At 45.2% G+C, this 23155-nt stretch overlaps 3 protein-coding genes across 3 annotated transcripts in view; 2 read left to right on the forward strand and 1 right to left on the reverse strand.

Annotated features, from left to right (window-relative positions):
* The first annotated feature begins 687 nt into the window (after window positions 1–687).
* LOC121611733 (type-2 angiotensin II receptor-like) lies at window positions 688–4002 on the forward strand. Its single transcript, XM_041944410.1, has 2 exons — window positions 688–1063; window positions 1533–4002. The coding sequence occupies exon 2, from the start codon at window positions 1599–1601 to the stop codon at window positions 2841–2843; it is 1245 nt and encodes a 414-aa protein (XP_041800344.1). The 5' UTR covers window positions 688–1063; window positions 1533–1598; the 3' UTR covers window positions 2844–4002.
* Window positions 4003–6595: 2593 nt separating this feature from the next.
* Window positions 6596–9528, forward strand: LOC121611635 (SH2 domain-containing protein 1A-like). The gene is made up of 3 exons (XM_041944274.1): window positions 6596–7038; window positions 7344–7407; window positions 8922–9528. The coding sequence occupies exons 1-3, from the start codon at window positions 6902–6904 to the stop codon at window positions 9183–9185; spliced, it is 465 nt and encodes a 154-aa protein (XP_041800208.1). The 5' UTR covers window positions 6596–6901; the 3' UTR covers window positions 9186–9528.
* A 1130-nt stretch (window positions 9529–10658) lies between these two features.
* tenm1 (teneurin transmembrane protein 1) overlaps window positions 10659–23155 on the reverse strand; it is a 166022-nt gene continuing 153525 nt past the window's right edge. Inside the window, exons 30-38 of the mRNA XM_041943515.1 lie at window positions 22899–23143; window positions 21829–22122; window positions 20270–20514; window positions 19385–19527; window positions 17229–17440; window positions 15581–15882; window positions 14265–14971; window positions 13412–13554; window positions 10659–12207 (exon numbers count right to left, since the gene is read on the reverse strand). Of these exons, the coding sequence (XP_041799449.1) occupies window positions 11452–12207; window positions 13412–13554; window positions 14265–14971; window positions 15581–15882; window positions 17229–17440; window positions 19385–19527; window positions 20270–20514; window positions 21829–22122; window positions 22899–23143 (3047 nt within the window). The 3' untranslated portion in view covers window positions 10659–11451. The remainder of the gene's footprint in view (window positions 12208–13411; window positions 13555–14264; window positions 14972–15580; window positions 15883–17228; window positions 17441–19384; window positions 19528–20269; window positions 20515–21828; window positions 22123–22898; window positions 23144–23155) is intronic.

Below are 23155 nucleotides of genomic sequence, written 5' to 3' on the forward strand. Positions count from 1 at the left end.
GCGCACACGCGTGAACACGCATGTAAACAGAGGCGAGCACGCCTGCGTGGACGCACGCATGTCAGGCCGTGATTAAACACATCCAGTCGCACAAGCATTGGCGCACACATGAGCGCGCACACACAGGGAGAGCTGCATGCTCACGCCGCTGATCAAAGGCGCTGTGATGAAATCAGTCTCCGAGCTTTGTGCACATCCCTCATTAACTTTCACCAGAGACTTTAATGAAAAACCACTGGAGGGAATCTCCGCTTTCTCCCCTCTTCCTCTCCAGCTCTCCTTCTCATCTCCTCGTTCCCTCCCCGCAGTATCTGCTCGTCCTCCTCCTCATTCGTCTTCCACGCCGCGCCTCCCCCTCCTCCCCCTGCCCCAGTGGCTGGCTTGACTTCCGCTGAGGCAGAGTAAATATTTCCCATGGCTTATCTGACCGCTGGCAGGATGAATGTGACACAAAGTGTGAGGCTCTGCTAATTAACACACAGCCTCCGCTGGCGGGGTCAGAGGCCCCCCGGCGGGGACAGTTAGGGCTTTAAAAGTTTGACACCTCAAACACCCTGGTGTCCTGTTCATTATGCTCAGGTATGACACGTGGCTGCGTGTCTGCAGTCGCTGGAGACTCAGCTATTTCTCTAACACACATCTCGACTTGATTTTCTTACTTTTGGCCTTTTCTGGTAGAAACTCTTGGAGGGAGGAAAAAAGGGGGGATTGAATGAAAAACAGAGAGAGCAAGTCTCTCTCTCTCTCTCTCTCTCCCTCCCTGCAGGCTGGCTGGTGTCCAGGTACAGTCCAGCCCTTCGATCATGATGGAGGTGTGACGTGGAACCAACTTCCCTGTTGTGCAATCGTCAGGAGGCTCTTGGGGGCTATAAGACCAACTCATCTGGTTTCTCAGAGTCTGTTTTCTCCACCCACAGACACAGAGGCATGACATGGTCCGCGGTGCTCGGCTGTGCACATTTCTCTTAGAGGGGTCGAGGAGCAATCGTTAAGGCATGGACATTAGCCAAAAGAAGCACTGAAGACTGCTTGACTGCTTGGACCAGACGCTCGACCACTGAAGGTAAGATGAACTCTTTGAATAGGTACAACTCATATAGCAAGTCTTTGTTGATTGATGATCTCTGTTTTAGCGTATTTACCTTTTTAAAATAAATATTTTATCGATAATGCATTCTCTCGGCACGCAGGACTGTAATGGGATCAGTTTCAGTAACTTTTAAGACTCCTGTGAAACTATTCTAAAATCTACATCATGAATGTTTCAGAAAAGGATTTCACTCATTAGAACAAAATAGATTTTCTGAGGGATCCATTAAGCAGCCACATTATTACAACGCCTTCATACGTATTTCATTACTGCCCAAATTCAAGAATGGTGTAATGTATTTTTGCTGTGATTAGTTATCAGGCAGGACAGCTAATAAACACTGGAGCCAGCTAAAGATTGCTGCGCAGGGAAAGCCTTTTTTTTTTTGGTCCCTAAAAGGCGGCTGAATTGTAAAAGCTCTCCTGTTTTGTTTTATTTCCAGCTGACCTTGGAAAACTTAAAGGAGGGAAGTCAAATTGTGTGACGCAACGGTACGTCCAGTTCCATTATGGCATTCCCAAATGGCCTCTCCCTTTTCAACTCCACCGCCGCCCCCTATTCAACAACGGAGGCCTATCGGAACGCCTCTCTGGACTGCACAGACTGGCCTCCCGTGCCCATGACCGCGGTCATCCCCGCCATCTACAGCGTTATCTGTGTGCTGGGCACCGTAGGCAACGCCCTGGCGGTGTGCGTGCTGGCACACGCCAGGTCCTCAAGGAGAACTGTCGCCAACACTTTCATGCTGAACCTGTGTGTGTCGGACCTGCTGTTCCTGCTGTCTCTCCCGCTGTGGGCCGTCTACTACTCCCAGGGCTACAGCTGGCCCTTTGGCTGGGTCGCCTGCAAAGTCTGCGGCGCACTCCTCAACCTCAACCTCTATGCGTCGATCTTCTTCATCACGAGCATGAGCGTGGACCGCTACCTGGCCATCGTGCGTCCTCTCCGCTCCCAGAGCGCTCGTAACACCAGGCGCGCCCGGCTCACGTGCGTCCTGGTGTGGCTCCTGGCGTGCTCTTGCTCAGCGCCTACCTTCTATCTGAGGGACACGTACCACCTGGAGGCGCTGGGCGTGGAGGGCTGCGTTATTCTCTATCCTGATCATACCTGGTACATAACCTTGGCCTGGATGAAGATTGTCCTGGCCTTCCTGCTGCCGCTGCTTGTCATCTCTTGTTGCTACTATGCTATCGGCAGACATCTGATGGCTGATACGGGGCTGGTAAGAATGCAGAATCCTTCGCATCCCTCCAGCGTGCCATCCTTTAAATCCCAGGAGAGCTGCAGTAAACCGGAGAGACCTCCAACCCCGTGCGTGAGCCCCAGCCACGGCGCCAGCAGAAACCTTGAGGGCAGGGGGCTGGAGCGGGTGCTGTGGACGGTAGCTGCCGTGGTCATGGCCTTCTTCCTGTGCTGGTTCCCCTTCCACTGTGTGACCTTCTTGGACGTGCTGAATAGCAAGGGCTGGCTGAACAGCTGCTGGGTGAACTGGACCATCCAGAACCTCACCCCCCTCACCCTCTGCCTGGGCTTCTCCAACTCGGCCATCAACCCCGTGCTCTACTGCTTCATCGGAAACCATTTCCGGGGCCGTCTCGGGGGCCTCTGCAAGGGCGTCTGTGCTCGTTTGAAGGCCCGTGGGGAGGAGCACAGCCAGAAGAGGGGCTCCTTCAGCACCAGGCTGAGCTCCTTCTCTCGGAAACTCAGTGACCTGAAAGACCTGGCGGTTGTGGACCCCTCTGGCCCTGCTTAACCGCCCCCCCTCTTTCCTCTCCCTCCTCCGTGTTCACACCCCAAAGAGTGATACGTCAAGTGACTGCTGAACTGCAATAAGCATGAATGTGTGAGACGGAGCTGTTACTATAACTGACTGACTCAATTCCAGCAGCGCTCCACGCCGCCCTACAAAGACAGAAAAAAAGTAGCTAAAGAAAAGATGAAGCTGAGGAAAAAAGGGTTTAAAGGATTGAAGCTGGTGGAGCGAATCGATAAATTATAAATGTAATGCCTTAAATGGTGCAGGAGGCAGCTATTTCCAGCCAAAAAGCTCTAAAAACCCTCTGTACACTAGCTGCTCAGCAGCAAACAGCAGACAGGCACAGTTAGCGGCTAGCCGGTGAACAACTGCAGCTAAAGAGCCACATAGTTCCCTCGGGAGTTGGTGGAGACCAAAAACAGGGCTGAAAGGCAGTAAATATTAGACTTACATGCTTGACAGCCTTGCTCCTGTTTCAGCTGCTGCCAAGAGGCCATAAAAGTTCATCATCGACCAGTTCTTGTAGCTTTAAGAGTGCAGTGAAAAGCCTCTAAAACTGAAGGGAGGCTGGGGTGGCAGCCACAGGCTACTACGCTAAGCTAGGCTAGTAGCGTTTGAGCAGAACTAGCTCAGCTGCTGTTTTTGTTTCATCATCACAGTTGGATTTAGCTTCTGTGTCATTTACAGCCTATGGGAACATACATTTATTAAAGATGTTGTAGGATGAATTTTTCTATGACATGAAACAGGTTCGAGCGAGCAGGTAAATGTAGCTTTAGCAGAGGCTAACTGTGGCTAACTCACCAGCTAGTTTTCATTTGAAGATAAGCTTTTTAGTACTGTTTTATAGATTTGCAAACTATGATGTTTTTTTGCAATTATACATTTCTGTGGCATAATAATATTTTGTATGGTAAGGCAAATGTCAGAGAGTTATATTCTGCTCTGGACTCCACTCTGAATGTGTAGCTGCTGCGTTTTGACTGCACAGAACAGAACAGGCCAAAACATTAATGGAGTACAGATGTATAAGGGTGATGCTATTTTACTGTTCTCTTTAGGAGCAACATATTACATGTGTAGCCACGTAACATTATGTATCATTTGTATTGTATTATTCTGTAAAGGCAGTTTAGGGAAATAAAAATAACTGCATTTTTCGACTTCATGAGAAATAAAGTGAATACTTCCCTAAAAATTCTGCTTCTGTGATTGATGTAATTATACCAAAAAGGAGAGTTTGTCGGGTTAATTTAGTCCACACATGCGCAGATTTTGTGAAACTGATTCCATTTGCAATTTTTTACTTCCCTTTTCCAAATCTTAGTCTGCCCTCCAACAGCTGTGGCAGAGAGCTTTCCCCCACCTGGGAACGAGAGCGCTGGGATTACTCTCGGCCTGGCAGATGGACGCTCCGTTTCCCCCCTTTTTCTCCCCTCTCAGAACGCCTCTCATGGATTCAGTACATATCAAGGCCAGATATCATAATCTCATACTAATGTCCTTATGATGCATTCCAGTCCAGCCAGTTGTGTTGGTCGAGGGAGCAGCTAACTAATCAATGATGTATCTCGGCCTGCTATTTGTGTCCAGTATAGATCTGCTGCATTCTGCATTGACCCTGGCTTGTGCGTCTGTGGGCTGAGAGCCAATGGAGTATGACGTAATTTATCTGAGCACTGGTGAAGGCTGTGAGATTATTATATCACCTTATAGAAGAAGGTTGAGTGAAAACGCTTTTGTTCCTATGTGGTGAAGTGTTTCTGCTTTTTATCCATTTTAGATTTATAACCAAAATAGCCTGAGTGTCACAGATGAACATGGCACCCGAAAGGAAGGAAAACTTCTTGTAAAGGCTTCTCACTTCAGGCTACTTGCAGTAAATCGTCCCTCATTAATCTTTCAGAGCTTGCCACTGGATGGCGCTAAAGGGCTGCAGAAGCAGTGACTCGGATGCCGGCGGCTGCTTATCCAGACAGAGCCCCAAAGTCCCAGCGCTCATGATCTTTCTGAGCCGAGGGAAAGATGGCTCTGACACAGACTGATGACTCGTGTAGGCGACAGCTCTGAATGTATAAAAACAGAAATCCTCAACAAATTCTGCATTACAGAGAGCTGCCAGCTCGAAAAACATACTGAGTGGGACAATCAAAAGGTCGGCCTTTCTGAAGGGCCCTCTGCAGGAGCACCTGGCAGTCTGAAGGACTCCATGTTGTCGTGACCATGGTGTGAATGAAGAGCATCAAAACCAAGGGTAACAGACATGGCCGACGAGCCTCACTCACCAGACGCTGTGCCCTCCGCTTGGTAAAACGTGAACGGCGTTACGCTGCTGCAAACACTGTAATCACAGGTTTCTTAATTTGACACAACAGAACTTTCCCACTGACAGGACAGATTGCAGGATGAGTCTGCTGCAGCTCCACAGTATGTTCACACACACACAGCTTCATGAGCGGAGCAGGTGTGAGCGTCCTCGGCACGCGTTTAATGGAAGGCAGATCAGCGGCGCGGCTGAGTGACGTGCAAATACTGTGCAGTCCGTGGTGATAGCTACAGTGTTGAAGTGTGAGGAGAGAATGTGAGCTGAGAAGTACCGAGAACTCAGAAGGGCACAGATGCTTCGCTTGCCTGCCACAATATGTCTCCCTCCGACATCTTAATCTAACATACACCTCAATGCAAAAGAGTCTTTTTATTCCCTTTATGTTGTGTTTTGTGTTTAAGGACACACATTAGAAGCAATGCGGATATTTTATCCAAATTTTCCAGCTCTGGAAAGTAACTTAGCACATTTACATTTTAAGTGCTGTACTTTTTACTCCGCTACATTTATTTGGCAGATGTAGTGCAGTGACTCTTACTTTTCAAATTAAGATTGAACATAAATACATATTATAAATGTAGAAATCATAGAAATTAAACCAGTGTGTCCCAAACCTTTTGGACTTTGTGACCCCCTTACAAAAAACAAAAAAAAAACAAAAAAAAAAAAACAGAGCCCAGCTGGGGCCTGCTGTCATGATTTGTTTGCACTTCCATTAAAAATGTTTAATTTAAATCTTTAAATTTTTAATATAAAATAATATAAAATTTGAGAGGAGGAAAAAACGTTTTTTGTAAAAACTAAACTAACTGTATACAAGAAGGTAAAAGCAGCTCAACCTCAACCAGCTGCAGGAGTAAAGTGCTGCTGACACACTGATGCATCAGTATTAACAATTTAATCATGTCAGACATGACATTTATCTGCAGAATGAGTCATTTTACTTTGGATACTTTCCATTTTGCTGATAATATTTCTCTACTTTTATTCAAGCAAAATAGTTATTTTGAATGCAGGACTGTTACTTGTAGTAGAGTATTATACATGATTGTTTTGGTACTTTTACTTGCTGTAAGTAAAGCATATGAATGCGTCTTCCACTGCTGATTTTTGTGCAGTAAACCGTGCATCATAATTCATGGAAACTGTGGTGGAAACAGACAATATAAGCAAACTTCTGTTCAGAAGAAAACAAAGCGAGGCCTCCAGATAATACAGCTGGAAAGTCACCACATAAGAACAATGTACGTTTTCCTCTTCGAAAAGGGTGATATTGCTTTTTTTTATCCCTCTCTTGTGCTTTCTATTGTTGTGGAAATATTCAGTTAGAATCTTTGAAGTTATTTCCTGTTGAAAAATACAATCATTTCCTGAGAGATACACAAACCCACATTGTACGTGTGCGTGTGCACATGCATGTGCCTCGCAGTGACAGGAGGAAGGCTGAGCGCCGAGGCTTAAATGTTAGAGGTTAGAGAGAGCTGCTATCAGTGCAGGTGAAAAGCGGGAAGTCAGAGAGCTGGCGTGCCAGAGCTCAGGCCTCAGAACAAACATTTGAAACGGCAAGAACCGACCATCAGATGAGAGGCTGGACAGCTGCCTCAGCTGCGTTCCCAGTCTAGAGCATTCACAGCGAACACCAAAAAGCTCGCCTGCAGTCAAAAGAAAGAGAAAGAGGAGCGCTGGCACTCAGGAGCAGAACAAAACACAGGTGTGGAGAGGAGCCGTGATGGAAAACCTGCCTGTCTACCACGGACCCATCGGCAAAGAAGAGGGGGAGAGGCGGCTGGGCCAGGACGGGCGGGACGGGTGCTACCTAGTGCGCAACAGTGACTCTGTGCCGGGCGTCTACTGCCTGTGTGTGCTGTGAGTATAAACCCAGACTGTGCAGGATCTCTCTCTGTCCTGCCTCTGTCAGTCTTCTGTAATCGCATCAACACATAACCCTATTTTCTGCTATGATAGAGATGATTGATCTCCTCGCATTAAGAAAATAAACACACCAGGGCATAAACATACCAAGTGAGTGTTAAGTGAAAAATGCGGTGGCCCGTTATTGAGTGTGAAAAGTGAGTCCCGCAGAAGCGGTAATGGCAACAGTGTGAGCAAACATTTATTTTATTAAGCTGTAAGGCGAACCCGGGGTCAAAGTTGTTTCTGTGTGTGTGCAGGAGCCACGGATTCGTCTACACTTACAGACTGCACAAGGATGACGCAGGTTCATGGGCTGCAGAAGTGAGACATTTATTCTTATTTCTCTTGCTCTCATCCTGTGTCGACTCTTTCCGCACCCTAAAACTCAACAGAACCAGCGCCACAGCTGCACGTCCGCCTCGCTTTGGTCGCCGTTAATTCGGCAGGCTTCCGAGGCAAACATGTTTTTTTCCAGGAGTGACAGTGCCGAGGAATGGGTGCATTCCTTTTTCCTTTACCAATAACACCCTGTGAGATAGTCACTAAAATGTAAGATGCCACAGCATGAGCATATACTCCAGAGATGGGAAACATAGAATTGCATTTGACAGAGCTTCTGATGGGATATGTAATTGAGGTGTGAGGGTTGGCAAACACCCAGAGATTTGAATGTATAGAGACATCTGAAGGCCGTGTCTCTCTCTGACAACTAAGCTACATGCTGTTGTAACTACATTTTACCCTCACTCATTTTCACCGACAGCATCAAGCGGACAGATAGGGGGGAGTAGACTTGAATTACACGAATTTCACTACAAGCTCAATAACAGTTTGCATTATTCATGTGCAATATCAATCACTTTAATGAAATATTCTGGGGAACAGAGGTGACACTTGTGGCTGGAGACAGAAACATCCGAAGTGGCTCGCGTCTCTCCGCCTTTGATTAAATGAGTTCAAAATGCATTCAAAGAAGATTTTCACCATTTCTCACAGCATGATTGATTGCACGGAATGGAAACAAATAATGCTGCTTTTAAAATAGTCCTTACTTGACAAAATTATACTACTGCGAGAGGTTTAATGCATCGTGATTTAGAGATATTAAATGATACACTGCTGCAGCTGTGGGCGAAGAAAATTGATTAAAAATTAGAAGTAACGCCAGACTCCCTGAAAGATCCTTGATAAAGTTGGATTTCGCTAAAGCCGGAAGAAAAGTGCTAAATTAGTCCCATAAAACCTTTGTCGCAGCAGATGATGAATTCGCAACAACTTATTTTGTTTAAAGCCACAGATCATTTCTAAAGAAATGATCTTTTCTGTTTCGTTCAGTCACGGGTGAAGCTGTTGAGATAATGGTGCACTTTGAACAGCTTCCATGTCACACATAAATCCTAAAATAAATGCTTTTTTTTGTTGACTAACAAAATCTGAAAAAGCCCAGGGGAGTGAATGCTTCCAGAGGACGCAGCAACCAGAATTTTACTAATTTAGCTTTAAAAGCCCTTGAGTATATTTTCCATCCTTCCACAGCTGTTTCATCATCTTATTCATTGCTGTCCTTTTATTTTCTTAAATAAAAGCTCAGTGTGGATCAGTGGACCACATATATAAAAATATAACCCACATGACTCCCAGCTCATCCCTTTGCACAATGCACCTGTGTTTCTGCCTCTACTTTTAGCATGTCTGATGCCTTTTATGAGGTGAATGTACGAGAGCTCATCTCAAGCCAGTGCTGTCCCGTCCTCTTCATTTCCCGTGGGGTTTGATGTGGAGATGAAGAAGCTGAATTCTCCTCTGCCTTTTTTTCCCACCCCCTTGTGTTTCAGACCACTCCTGGTGTGCAGAAACGATATTTCCGGCAAATCAAGAACTTGATAGCAGCTTTCCAGAAGCCCGGGCAAGGAATTGCCATGCCTCTGCTCTACCCTGTCACCGCTCAGAGCCGGGCACAGACCTACACGGAGGCACAGACGACCGGCGACGGCCTGTCACCGACACACAGCAGCCCGCACCTCCAGCAGCGGCCACAGCCTCCTGCTAAGAGACAAAAACACAGGAACAAGACGGAGGTGCGGCAAACCCCCGGTTAGGGGCAAACCCTAAACTCAACGTTGACGTAATTATGAACAAAAATGCCGCCCACTGTTACATTTTGCACACTGCGTGTGAAGCACCTGTCATTTTGCTCCAATAAATCAGCTCTTGTTTGTTAAATCCAAGTCATTTGGGTTGTAGCGCTGACTCAGATCTCAGTTTCCAGCCAGTATGTGTAGATGTGGCAAAGTGCCTCATAACTTTCAGGGATGTGATGTAAAATATTCAACTGCTCAAACATTAATATCCATTACTGCATACATAAGTTGACAACAAATGTGCTTTGTTTTCTTAATGCAATTTGGTTGTGTGAATGGCAAAGGAAATAAACGACAGTGGTTGAAATAAACTCTTTTAAATGAGGTCACGCATACACACACACACACACACCCAGCCTCCGTCTCACATATACTGCGGAACAAAAAATTCAGTTTGACATACTGAAGTGCTGATTTCCATGGAGAGAATGCTGACTGCTATAGAGTGGGGGAAAATCTGTCATTCATCTGATTGATTGATTGATTACTGGCTCCGCATGAAAAAAAATGAGAGCGGGAGGGAGAAAGAGAGAGAGCGAGAGAGAGAGCATCCATTCAGCCCAGACAATTCTTCAGCGCAGCGGTCTCCTAGCAACCGGACCCTCCATCTTTTCACCGCTGAGATGAGGTTGGACAGTATCTCGCGGAGCATATGGTTTAGAAGGGAAGGTGCATCGCAGCCGATCAGCAGAGTGCTAGTCGGGAACGTATATCACCTGCTCGCAGTCAGAACATATGCATTGTGTGGCTCTGTCATCCGCAGCCCAGGAGAGAAACACAAACAATTAATGGTGGGCAGATGGCGGAGTGACGATGGGAGGGAGGCGAGTGGGGGATAGGCAGACGGACGGGGAGGTGGATTAGTGGTAGCTAGATTAAAAAAAAGAAAAAAAGAAAGAAAAACAAACTTCTTTACTTTCTTTTTCAACTTCTTTTTGGGGGGAGAGAGGCTTGGAAGTGGTTCACATGTAGTCTGATTGGCATTTCTTAATGAGAGGAGACAAGCTGTAGAGAACAGCACAGCCAACTCCAGGTCCTGCCCCTTCTGCACTCACCACCCACTCACTGAGCCTCAGCTGTCACATTTCTTTTTCCCTTCTTCTGTGCTCTCTTTTTTCCCTCTCTCTCGCTCTCTCTTCCTCCTTCTTCTTCTTCTTCTGACAGACGCAGGTTTCTCATGCATATCTCAGTTTGAGCCATAATGATGGGTGATAATGACAGCACAGATTTGAAAGTTACAAACTCCCAGAGACAAGAACAAAGAGTGCACAACAAATGTGTGGAGGGAAGGCACAGAGACAGAGAGGACGCCAGAGAGAGCGCAGACGCAGAGAGAAATAACAAGCAACAATGCCTACGAAATCCCAGGGAGCAATCTGGTAATTCACACATAATAACTTTAATCAGCATTGTAACCCAATAAAGTCAGATTTATCAGCGAGAATATTTACTATAGCCATGTATAATTCTTTGCAAAAATGTAACTGTTTTTCTATTGATTAACAATACTGACACTTACTTATGAACAACAGAATTTCCAGTTGAGCACTTTTTTCAGTGTGAAAGCACTGGCTATGTACATTCTTGATTTAGTATACACACTCATACAAACTACTGTTGGAGCACACCAGAGGCAGGAAACCGGGAGAGGCTTCCTTCTCTAAAGGGGAGTGTCAGAGTCGACAAGGCCTCTCTTACACAATATGTAAACGATAGTATATCCGAGGTAAACCATGTAGGAACTCAAATGGCAACCGGAGAGCTCTTGATTTGAGTCATGAAGAGGATCATTCACTGGCAATCCTAGAGTCTTCACCTCTACGGTTCAGTGGATTTGAACAGAGTCCAAAAAGATGAACAGTGTTGAAACAGCAAATGACAGACAGTCAGTCCGTCGTTCGGTCGGTCAGCTGGTCGGTCAGCGAGTCGGTCAGTCGGTCGGTCAGTCCCAGGCCAGTCGGGATACAAAAAGCAAAGCCACAGCCAAACCACACTGCTTGTGCCACTGTTAGAAATCGGAGAAACTGGACGATAATAATAAAATACCATCATTTTGTCACAATTAAAGGCATTTGGAAATCATTTTTTCCCCCAATCTCTCTTCTTGTTCTTCTTCTGTCGTCGTCTTCTTTTTTTTCATACAGTATAGAAACAGTAGAACAAATCAGAGTAGAGTAGAAACAGGCAGTCTTTGGTGGGGTGGGGGGCTGCTCGTGTGTCTCTGTTACCTGCCCCCCACCTCGCTCAGTGTCATAAAGTGGATGTTGGAGGGGCAGTCGGAGAGCTCCGGCTGCTGCTCTATAGGAAGGGAGTAGTAGCCGTCGTAACCCTGAACAAGTCCTCCGGACAGCAGCTGCTGCTTCTCCGCCTCGCTCCACGCCCTGCTCCCCGCGTCCCCTAAATCCACCCTCTTCCTCTCCTTCTCCCACGCCCCCTCCACCGCTCTCTTCCTCGCCTCCTCCCTCACACGCGCCCGCTCCTCCTCCTCGTTCCCGCCGTAGCGCACGCACAGGCACAGCGCCCCCTGCTGAAGAGTGATATCAGCGAATCGTCGAGTCCTGCCGTTCACCATGGCGCTCATCTGAGACACGCTCACGTTCACCCCGTTCTCTAGGACACGCCCCCCGACTCCTAAGCCCAGGGCGAGGTCTTCCTCGATCGGCCGGGACTGGAGGAAGTGATGGGTGTCGCAGCCGTGCACCGTGAAGCTCAGCCCGCTCAGGTGGACGGCGCCGTTTAAAATGGCCGCCACGCGGCGGCTGTCTTCGCTGGCCACGCCGATGACTTCGGCGCTGACGCGGCCGTGTGAGACGGCAAACCGGATGCTGGGGCCGAGAAGAGAGGGTCGGGAGCCGAACGGAGGAGGGCGCGTCGGCCTGTGGCAGGTTGAGCCGACGGGCTCTGAGACCAGAGGTAACCTCTCCAGAGAGATGAAACTCCTCAGCTGTCTCCGCAGCTCACACTGGATCCCCAAAACCACCTGGAACACAAACACAACTGGTTAACAAAACACAGAACCGAGGTCTGAATGCACTGACATAATGTAGAGTCAGAGGCTCTTCTGTGCTGGAAGCGTTTATAACAGAAAAAGCACAGGTGTAACATTAACGATGAGTTCCCTTCCTGCGTTCCAATAGTTTATTAGACATATGCACAATGGGCCTTTTCACAGAAGGCATTTTGGCATGTCGCAGTGTGAAACACACAGGTGTAAATAATCAAATTAATGATGGCTGAAATCCAGTTAGCTGCTTCACTTTCAGGCCTCTGGTATTGTTCATGCTGGCTCACTGTCACGACTTACTGGGACAATTAAATAGAACAGAGACGTTGTAAATGTTATGAGGGACAACTGTGCTTTTCCTACTGAGGCTGTTCCGACATAACTAACGCTATTACTTATTAATGTTATTAATTGCGTTTCCTGATGTGACCTTGATGACAATATATTAAATAGCAAAAGTGTTGTCTATTGACTAACTGGTTAGTCAATAGACAGTCTAATCATTTCAGCATTCATACTGACACTAGCAAACGTTACTATTAACGTGGTGCTTCCTTTACAGTATGGAGCGTTCAACGTTATTAGAAACGTAAGTAATTATGAAAGAAATAATCAGATGAATAAACTGTAGACTGATATAGATAAACCATCTTTGTGAAATCATTTGAAAAATCATGAAAACTTCAAAGTTTTATTGGGGTTCATTTTTGTTACATTGTAAAGATTTTGATTTAAAATAGCTCTTTTCAAAAATTCACCATTCACTCATTCATTCATTCATCTCCATTTCACGTCACATTTCGTTTAATTATGTCACATTTCATTTACTAATGTCACTTTCCATGACAGCGGAGTTGTCCTCACCTTTCGGAAAACCACCAGCCCACAGCCTGTCTAAAGATAGCTTCACAACAGCTAGCCTAGCTACGAGTGCTGCAGCGCTGGGTACAGCCCATAAGTTCAACAGTTAAGTGTGGGTTTATGTTTGTGATTATGATTATGATTATCTTTGCGGTATTTATATGAGTCATCAAAAGTATTTAAATGTTCAACAGAGAGAGAAAAGAGACAGATGATATGAGGACGGTCAAACAATTAATATACACAGATCACACGATTAGAACTTGTAGAGAGCCTTGCAGCTGCAGCTGACGGGGGTTTGTCGTGGTGTGAAGCTCACCTTGCTGGAGTCCCAGTTCTGTGTCTTGGTCTGGGTCTTCATCAGTTCGTATGTTTGTTCCATTCTGCCCACTTCAGGCTTTGGGAAACCGGGGACAACATTATGAAGCTGGAAGCCAAACAGTTGCAGCCAGCTACCGATGTCTGGACACACACCACACACACACAGAGAAAGAAAAAAAAATGCAAGGAAGGTGAAAGAATATAATGTGTATACTGTGAAGCAAACAAAAAGTCATAAGGCCAAGGAAACAACACCTTGTTCAGGAAATCACACAATATATGAACATAATACACGGCAGAGATGGTTCGGCTGGTGTTTCCCTGACAAACAGATTCCTTTTGCAATAAACAATCCTGCTGCAGGGAAACGTGACAGGCCAAATGAATGTTCCATTAACCAGGAGGACGTACGCCTCCCACCGACATCCTATATTCATTCTCCTACTCTCCTATTCCATCTCTTTCCATCGCTTGAGTTTCTATTTTGTCTCTCGGGGAAACAGTGTGTTCTTGACAGACACGGGGAACAAGACATAAGAGGCCGTGTTAAAAAACAAGCTGATCAGAGGCATGGCTGTCCTCTCTGTTGCCGGTACATTCTGTCTGTCACATCTTCTCTCTCTGACACACAGCTCACCTGTGGTTAGCTGTGAGCCCTGTTCACTCACTCTTTATGGCAGATGTTTTCCATGTAGGGGTGTGTGGGAGTAGGTGCTGCTGAATGAAATACAGTCTGTCTGAATCTGTGTGAGAGCCGCAATGTGGCACCTAATGTGAGACAGTCAGTCTCTAATTCAGAGTTGTCTGACAGTGTGAATGAGTGTGTGTGTGTGTACATGTGTGAAGCTCACCTGTAGTAAACTGTGTCACCTCTTCCACTCTCCCTACTGGGCAGTTATTCTTGAAGGCGTACAAGTTAAAGGGCTTTGGCTCCTTGCTCAGCTCCCCCCACAGTTCGTGATTGGGCGAAGTCCACCGACCGGCTAGTGTGTCATAATCCCGCCTGCCCAAATGGACCAGCCGTGTGAGAGGATCGTACAAGCCCCCGTGGAATCCAATGACAAGCTGGAAGTCAGGGTTGGTGTCCTGGTAAACCTCCCCATAAGGGGTGTAGAGGATCTCCTTGACCAGTCGACCCTTGCTAGAGAAAACTGCCCTCGGACTCCCCACGCTGTCGCAGGCGACATAGTACTCCTCCCCGCTGCTCAGCTCCATGGCGATGAGATGGCCCTGCAGGTCGTAGTACAGTGATGTGATCAGATTACTGCTGTGGTTGTACAAGTGGCTGACCCTGGTGGGGTGTGACAGATCAGCATAAAAGAACTGCAGCTGTTCGCCCTGGCTGCTCTTGGTGGCCACACGCCGACCCAGCCCGTCGTAGCGATACCACACGGTGCGCTCAGTCACTCTGTTGAAGACGCGGGTCAGCAGGCCATTGGAGTTGTAGTCGAACAGATCATTCGCTCGCTGGCGGAGGAAGCCGTCGTCATCCACGCTGTACTGCAACTCGCCAAGGTGAGTGATACGGTCTCTCTGGTCATAACGCAGTGGCGTCAGCCTGGAATTAAACCAAACATGTATGTACATAACAATGCTATGTAGCCATGCTAGCAGCTTTGTGTGGCTGTACTTGTGGCTGAGCTAAATGCAAACATTAGCATGCTAGCATGCTCACAATGACAATGCTAAAATGCTTATGTTTGACAGGTATAATGTTTGCTATCTTATTTTAGTAAGTTAGCATGCTAACATTTTCTTACTAGCACTAAATACAAAGTCAGCTAAGGCTAATGGGAATGTTTTTTCTGGTAAATGGTCGTAAACCAGTATTGAGCAATTCAATTTGACCTGATGATGGCATGAGAAGAAAAGTTAAGGGACCACTGAAGTAATAAACATTCATCCTGAGTAGGATCTTAATATCTGAGGTCAGTAGAAATCATTGTCTGGGGACCCTGAATGTTTGTAAAAAGTCATGCTAATTCAACCCATAGGTGAGATTATTCAGTCTAGACAAAAAATTGACCAATTGACATTGCTACCGCTAGAAACATGCTGCTAGCAAGGCAAAATTCTGATAATAACTCATGCAATACACTTGTTATGACATAGTATTGACACATGGTTTTCACCTACTGAAAAATATTGCTGGTAGGTAGTGACTTACCTAGCACTGGTCCCATGGCTGAGCAGGTTAATGTTCCCGTTGAGGTCATAGCTATAGCGCCACTGAGGCCGCTCATTAACCGAGGCACTTTGCAGCTGGCTGTCTGCATCGTACTCGTAAGTGTAGCGAGTCACATTGCTGTCCACGCCCACCCTGATATCACAGGTGGTTGTACGCCCTGCGGAGTCATACTGGATGGTCATCCAGTAGGCAATGGATTTAAGGATCTCATACTGGACCTCTACCACCTGGCCATAGGAGTTAAATACCTTGGTGTGCTTCATCAGATGGGTGGTAATAACCTAGAGAACCGCAGATGAGATGGGTTAGCAGTGCACCTGAACACGAACATGTAAAGGGGAGTTCGTGCAGCATTGCGACTGGTTGTTTTAGAGCAGTGTTGTATGAAATACAACATACATGTATTATCATCTTTTAGAACACGGCACTCTTAAATACTCAATTCTGATTAGTCAATCGCGAAAATTCAGCTGTGTTTATTTCTCGACAGACGGCCGCCTGCTCAGGACTTCCTAACAGTCATGGACTAAAGGGGCAATCCCTTAATGTACCAAGCTCAAAAAACAAATCGCCAGCTGATTTGAGGGGCAAATATGGAGCATTTTGTGGACATTACTTTTAATTTGTTCGGAAAGGACAAAACTGGAGAATGACATGTCCCCAGCAAAAAAGACAAGAAAAGAGAAGAACAACGCTGGACTGACAAGAGGAGCGATACTAAAGCACAAGCGACTTGAGGACACAGAGACTGACCGGATTGAAACGGACAGGCACAAAGTTCAGCTGCTGCGGGACTTTTATCCATCAGTACGAAATAATAGCGGTAAACCAAACTCTGTCGCCAGTTACGTCTCTCTCACAGGTCTGAGACATCGTCCCACCATCCTCTCCACATTTTGACAAGATTACGCTTCGTGTCAGGCTTCTATTCATCCTGTCGGGTTTATTTCTCCATAGGAACCTGCTCACTATACATTATCCCTTACATAAAGGTGTCTATGTTGGTTATGCTAATTTGCCTGTTGCAAATTAGCATAACTAGCAGACATGGAGCACCTTTGGTATTATTTTTAAGTCATGTTTTCGGGCACCTGACAAATGTCATTCCTGTGTGAAACCAAAAGTGAACAAATGTCTTCAAAGTCTTCTTTTCTCAGTCAAGTAATCTGTTGTTTGTAAGTCAAATCTACGCACCTAACATATGTAACTAGCGTACTGATATCTATCGCTATCTCTTAAGACACTAAATGCTAAACTATGTTCACCAGCTAGCCGCTTACTTTATCCGTCTGCTGTTTAGTGCTGTGTTTATCGGCATCGTGGTTATTGTGGGTAATGAGAGCAGTGAGAGTCAAACAGAATAATCAAGCTTTGGGCCATAAAACCAAAACAATGAGCTGAAAGACGCTAAATCACTTCGTAGAGCTAGGTGATGATTCTCTGTGGGTTTGTCACTATGAGCGGCTGCTTTTACATGACACACAGTCATTTGATCCATTGCTAAAGTAAAAAAAAAAAACAAACTTTAGTGCAGCTTTAAGAAAATACCAAAGGCACAATCTGAGGATAAACTGATGAAGGCATCCAAATTCATGTGTCTTATTTTAGTAGACAATATTCTGCCCACCTGGTTGAGGTCATAGAAGATGACGCTGAATTTGCCAAACTGCTCGACTCGTCCGGATACATCCACATAACGATACAGATCAATGGGAAGAGGGGTCTCATTGATGACTGCCTGCATGCTAGTCACTCTGAAGTTGTTGTAGCTGTAGTCAAACCTGGCATTGACCAAGCCTTCTTCGCTAAAGCGGAAGATTTGCCGACTCGTCAGGGGACCTGAGCAGAGGAAACAGAGTGTTAGGAATGTGAGAAATTCACAGATATTTAAGCTCCAGAATCATTAGCATGCGCACAAACTACGGCCCGTGCATTTGCCCACATGGCCCTCACAGTTGGCCATCATGCTACATGTACAAGCCTGCCTAATTAATTCAAATCATGGACTAATTCAACATCATTAACACAGACACACACAGTGCAATCCATTCAATCTTAACTATCCCCACACCTCTATGGCATTTCCAGTGGTGACCTTTAATATGGAGAGATAATGAAATCTAAAGACAATAGCCATGATGGGCCAATGTGCTCCTTAATGTCAGAACATCAACTTTAACAACACCATTCATCACCTCTGCTGCTAGCTACTACAGCTCATCCTCCATTTGGAAAAAGGCCTGCTAATGAAACACCATTATGATGCTATTTGAGATGACTCTGATTGCAGTTAAAATGACTAAGTGTCTTGCTTTGGAGACTGTAGAGAGCTGGATCAGCATTACATCTTCTATTTTTATTTTCTGTGGAATGTTGATTCTAAACCTGCGCTAATGGGAAAATGGCAGAAGCACTGAGAGTGATGTGGAGGCTTTTCTACAGCCCTAGGGAACTCGCAGTCTGTTCGTCTCGCTTCTCTAGCTGTCACTTCCCCAAGCTGTCATCTTTCCCTCTCCTTTTCTCTTCCTTTTCTCCCTCACCTACCTCTCTATATCACCATTTCTCCTTTTTTTTCGTCCCTACTCTTCCTTGTGTCCTCTCGAGGGACAATTACTACTATCTCTCCTCTCTCCAAGGCTCCGTTTGTTCTGCTGAAATGAGATCAGTTAAAGGAAGGTGAGAGTCTATTCACAGTGAGGGCAAAGCGATAAACACACACACACACACACACTCACACCCACATTTCCGCTGTTTCAGAGGACATTGCATTGACTTACATTCATTTCCTGGAGACTTAACCTAACCAAAACCTTTACCCTAACCTTATCCTAAATGAGGACTTGCATTCTGTCAACATACAGAAGGCAAGTAGCCTACAAACGTCCACAATGTGACTGTCTAAATGTCCAACATGAATAATACACACACACACAAACAAACAGACCTTTGCCTCGCAGGTTAGTGACACCTGATCATGGTGAGCCAATCACAAAGCTATGTGAAGTGAACCAGCAGCAGAGATGAGAGGGCTGTCAGCGACCCTGCAAAGACTGTCACTGGAGGGAATTGGTGAACCGTATTAACAATGACGGAATCCAAATGGATCTGCTGCCACAGCTAAAGGGGCCAAATGATGGTGATGCAGTTACAGGGTAATACTGCAATTTATGAAGTGCAATGTCTTTCTAACTAATTTTCCAAATCAGAAGTGAAACAATTGTAATGTTATTAGGGTAATAATGGATGGCCTCAAGTAAGATTTCATGATTCCCTCCCCAATGCAGCTAATTTTTTTGTATAAACTCAAGACAAACGTTCACATGCAAGAAAAATAAAGTATATCCACACTTCGCCCACCACATATTTATACATTCACTTGCTAACTTTGATCAGGCAGTCTGGTTGTGGAGGTGGGGAAGACATAGCACGACTCAGAGCCCAGGGGGTGGTCTCAAATTTACAGCTGTGGTAGACCACAGTCTCTTCCACTCGAGCACGCTCAGCCCTATTCACACTTCTAACTGTGGCTGCCTCAGTCTCAGATGAAATAGCGTCATGGTTGAGTCAATACCAGACTACAGAGTTTGATACTACTCAAAAAATCTGGCTCAAGATGCATGATTGTGCAGTCCTGTCACAGAACAGATGCTTTGAGTTGCACCCATCAGATCATTTTATGTTGAGATTGATCCCTTTGAATTACTCATTTAAAGATGACTTGCACATATTTCAAATTTTGCCGCCGTCAGACTGTTTAGCATGTGCGTGCATGTATATATGTACCTGTCTGTCTGTATCGTATGGAGCTTATGAAGCCGTTATGGGTGAGATGAATGGTCTTGACAGTGCCAGAGGCGTCGTCATAAGTGAAGGTCACCAGAGTGGAGTCATAAACCACCTCCGAGAGCCGCGCTGCTGGTGTATACCTTGAAAAAAAAGGAGTAAAATGAATAAAAGAACAATTTATAGAATCAGGAATGAATTAGTAAAATGTCTGGAGAAAAATGGTATTTCATTTTAAAAAAATGTACAGTAAAACATCTGAAAATAATATAATATAAACAAACACGCTAAAGCTCATGAATAATTCAAAGATCCCTTTTGGCTATTAAGGAACAAGTTGCATCATCCTTCAACATTTCATCAAAATCAGACCGGCTGCTGTGGCAGTTATGGCCTTTCAGATCTTAAAAATGGGGCCGTTTATTATACTGTAGTGTCCCCATCGAGCCAATAAGTATTAAAAATGTTAAATGCCAGAACACTGCCCGAATCAGTCCTCCAACTTTCATCAAAATCAGATCAGTGGTGTCTGACATAGTATGATGATAAAAAATTTGACCTTTAATCAGTCTTCCCATTAGTCCAATCAGTATAATTTGTAAGGACAGCTGCGTGTGTGTGTGGCACGTTTTGTGTCAGCTAGGTTTAGAGCTGTGTTAGGGCTTTTAAATTTCTGAGATTAGCCTTTAATTATTGCACCTTCATCAAGCCAATCAGTGTTATGTTTTATATGGCTGACTAGCGTGCCAAGATGCATAATGCCTCCCAGTTTCGGCAAAATCAAACCAGTGTTGTCACCAATGTCACCTCTTCCACACTGCATTGCCTCCCCAAACGAGCTGATAAAACCAACAGCCAGTAATATTTCTGTCGTCTGTGTCCTACCTGTAGATGACACTGCGTCCTGTGCCCAGGTACTGAGTCCTCAGCAGCCGCCCATCCAGGGTGTAGTCCTGCATGAAGGAGGACTGGCTGTCAGGAGGAGTGTATATGTTCCTGTAGTAACCAATGGACAGGAGCGACTGCAGGGCGTGCTTCACCATGCTGGGCATCGTCACGGCAACCAGACGGTCCGTTTGGTCGTATTCAAAGACGTAGCGCCGCTGGCTATGGAGGAGCAGCATAATGGACTGCAGGAATCACAGACAGATGCACGGCAGAGTTATTATAGTGTAGCTCTTTGGCTTGAAGAGCTTTTTCTTTCTCCGTCTGCTATATTTTTTCATTTCAATGTCATTCGGTGAAAATTTTGCATCACTAAAACGTCTGCACTTCAAAAGCAACCTTGGTTTGGGCTTGAGGACCATTGATTTTTCAGTTGATCACTGAAGGCTATTTAATTCTTAAAACTTGGATAAAACAAAATGAAAAAAAAAAAGAAAAACTAAAAAAAAAAACCCAGCATTAGTGGAACTCTGGGTTTTTCAGACAACAGCGGCAATGTTGTTGACTGTTTCATTTTGATTTTACCTTTTAGGAACACTTTAGAAACCTGTCTGCACATCTGTAGCTATCTGAACTGTTTGAACTGCAGTAAAACAATGTTGTATAAAAATACTTTCCTATTGAACTGTAACGTGTAATATAAATGCATTAATAATACATGCAGGTATTATTAATTCCTAGATGGTTCTGTAATGTAAGCTCATTTACACTCTAATTTTGTCTTAGACCAAAAGCTGACACTAAATATATTTCAGGCTGTACTATTCCATTAAATATTTCAATTAATTTCAAGGACAGAAATTATAGCTTCTGGTAGCTCTCCGCTTTGTCACACACTTAAAGGAACATACCTCCGTGCATGTTTTATTCCATTTACTCCAAATTACACGAACTGTACATTATTTCTGACATGGCCAGTGTGTAGTGTAAAACCTGCTTTCAGAAAACTACTGCTTTCTTTTCTGTCACCATGCTTGCTTGAGTTACGTAATCCATCACATTGCACATCTTGTCTGCTTTCACTGCTCTCAAAGCTATGGTGCTGTTGTGTAGTCGAGCATCTGCAAGTGCAGATTAATTTAAAAGGTCTGTACAATAACTGAAAAAGCATAAATCAGACATAATCTCTCTGCAAATTGATTTTCATTGTTAAGTAAAATGCACAGACATCAATGGCTGCCTCAAAAGTATGAAAAACACATTAAACATTGGTGGCAATATAGAACTGTAAACTGTAAACTTAAACTTATTTTCAAATGTTCTACTTTCATCTCAAGTAACTGCAGAACGTCTCATACTTTTAATGTTAGTTTTGGTTTCAGATCACTGCGATAACCTTGAAGAAGCAAACAAAGGAAGAGCAGATGTGTTAGATTTCTGTTACCACCAAAGACACAAACAACCTGGAGTGAAGCCGTCAAACAAATCTCAGTATGATACAGAGAGGAACTGTCTATCACATCCCCTCTGAACATGTTTTCTAGAAGCACACCTCTTACCCTGTCTGCGTATGTGTAGCTCCAGATCTTGCCGTTGACCCATGCTCTGGACATCACCCTGTCGTTCTCGTACTCCAGCCGTTCAGACCATTCTCCACGGTGGATGGCTGACAACAGTCCCCCACTAGAATAGCTGATGTTTACTTCAGTGTACTTGCTACTGGGGGACCAGAGCACGGGCCGGCCCAGGGAGTCATAGTGGATATGGAGGTCGAATTTCCTGTGGTCATCGTAGATCTTCCCTACTCTGGTGCTTTGATCGAAGTCTATGGACAACAGGTTCCTGTTATGTGCCTGAAAAGAAAATCAGTACATGTCAACTGGAGGGAGAGTAAAACACAACAAATTCTATTAATATTCATAAATTCTAAAGAAGGCCACAGACATGCAAATATAAATGAAGTGGCGTATCTGCGACAAGCAGAGATTTCATTAGTTTAGACAAATTAATTGTGACATTTAGAGCGAACTGGACCTGCACATTAACAATCAACTGCCTTGTTGACAAGCGAAGAACCAAGTCCAGGGATTGCTGATTAATTAGCGCACATCAGATAAAATTTTCTATTTCAGAAAACATTCTGTTTGTGAGGTGTACTTTCTGCCAAGGAAAAAAAGAGTATGTGTTGCAGTCGGCGTATGATTTGTGGAAAGTACAGCTAACAGCTTCCGAGTCATTTGACTTATCAGCTCGCTCTCAGTGACATTATCAATCAGCCAAAACAACTACCATGTTGCGTAACACCAAACTGTGCCAGCGTTCAAACGGCTCTCCAGTTCGGCTCATAACAAATGTGCGATCCACTGAATAGGGTGCACTTAGAAGTGACGTTCTTGAGGAAGAATATGAAGGTCAGATTGCACAACATTTGATGTGGCTGAGGTGATGTAATCTGACCTATTCACATAGGTTTCCATGGTAATTGGCTGTGTTGTTTGAGATGTTTACTAGTAACCACAGAGTATCAAGTTGTTACTGTATGCTGCCTATGTGTAGCACTGAATTTAGGAGGTTAAGTTTTCTTTATTATCTGATAGCTGAAGATTAAGTTCGTGATTTAGTGTTTTACCCTGAGCCTGCGTTCATAAGTGCTGTAGTTAGTCTTGCTCTGCTCCTTCCTCTGCCTCCACTCTATCAGGCTGGGGGCGTGGTCTCCAGGCAGGCTGATGTTACAGCGGCTGGCCGTGGGACTGACTCCTCCGCCGACGCCTCCGGGGAGGAGGGGCTCAGTGCTGAGTGACAGCTCCATCCCGCTCGCCAGCGACACAAGGAAAGAGCCGTCAGCGCTGACTCTGTATGAACTCTGAGCGTGGTCTGGGGGGATTG

Source organism: Chelmon rostratus, chromosome 9 (genome assembly GCF_017976325.1).
Source record: "Chelmon rostratus isolate fCheRos1 chromosome 9, fCheRos1.pri, whole genome shotgun sequence".
In the NCBI taxonomy this organism is placed as follows: domain Eukaryota; kingdom Metazoa; phylum Chordata; class Actinopteri; order Chaetodontiformes; family Chaetodontidae; genus Chelmon; species Chelmon rostratus.

Coding starts and splice junctions, on each gene's coding strand:
- LOC121611635 (XM_041944274.1), top strand. CDS start 6,902: ATGGAAAACCTGCCTGTCTACCACGGACCCATCGGCAAAGAAGAGGGG. Junction 7,039..7,343: donor GTCTACTGCCTGTGTGTGCT/GTGAGTATAAAC, acceptor GTGTGTGTGCAG/GAGCCACGGATTCGTCTACA. Junction 7,408..8,921: donor CAGGTTCATGGGCTGCAGAA/GTGAGACATTTA, acceptor CTTGTGTTTCAG/ACCACTCCTGGTGTGCAGAA.
- LOC121611733 (XM_041944410.1), top strand. CDS start 1,599: ATGGCATTCCCAAATGGCCTCTCCCTTTTCAACTCCACCGCCGCCCCC.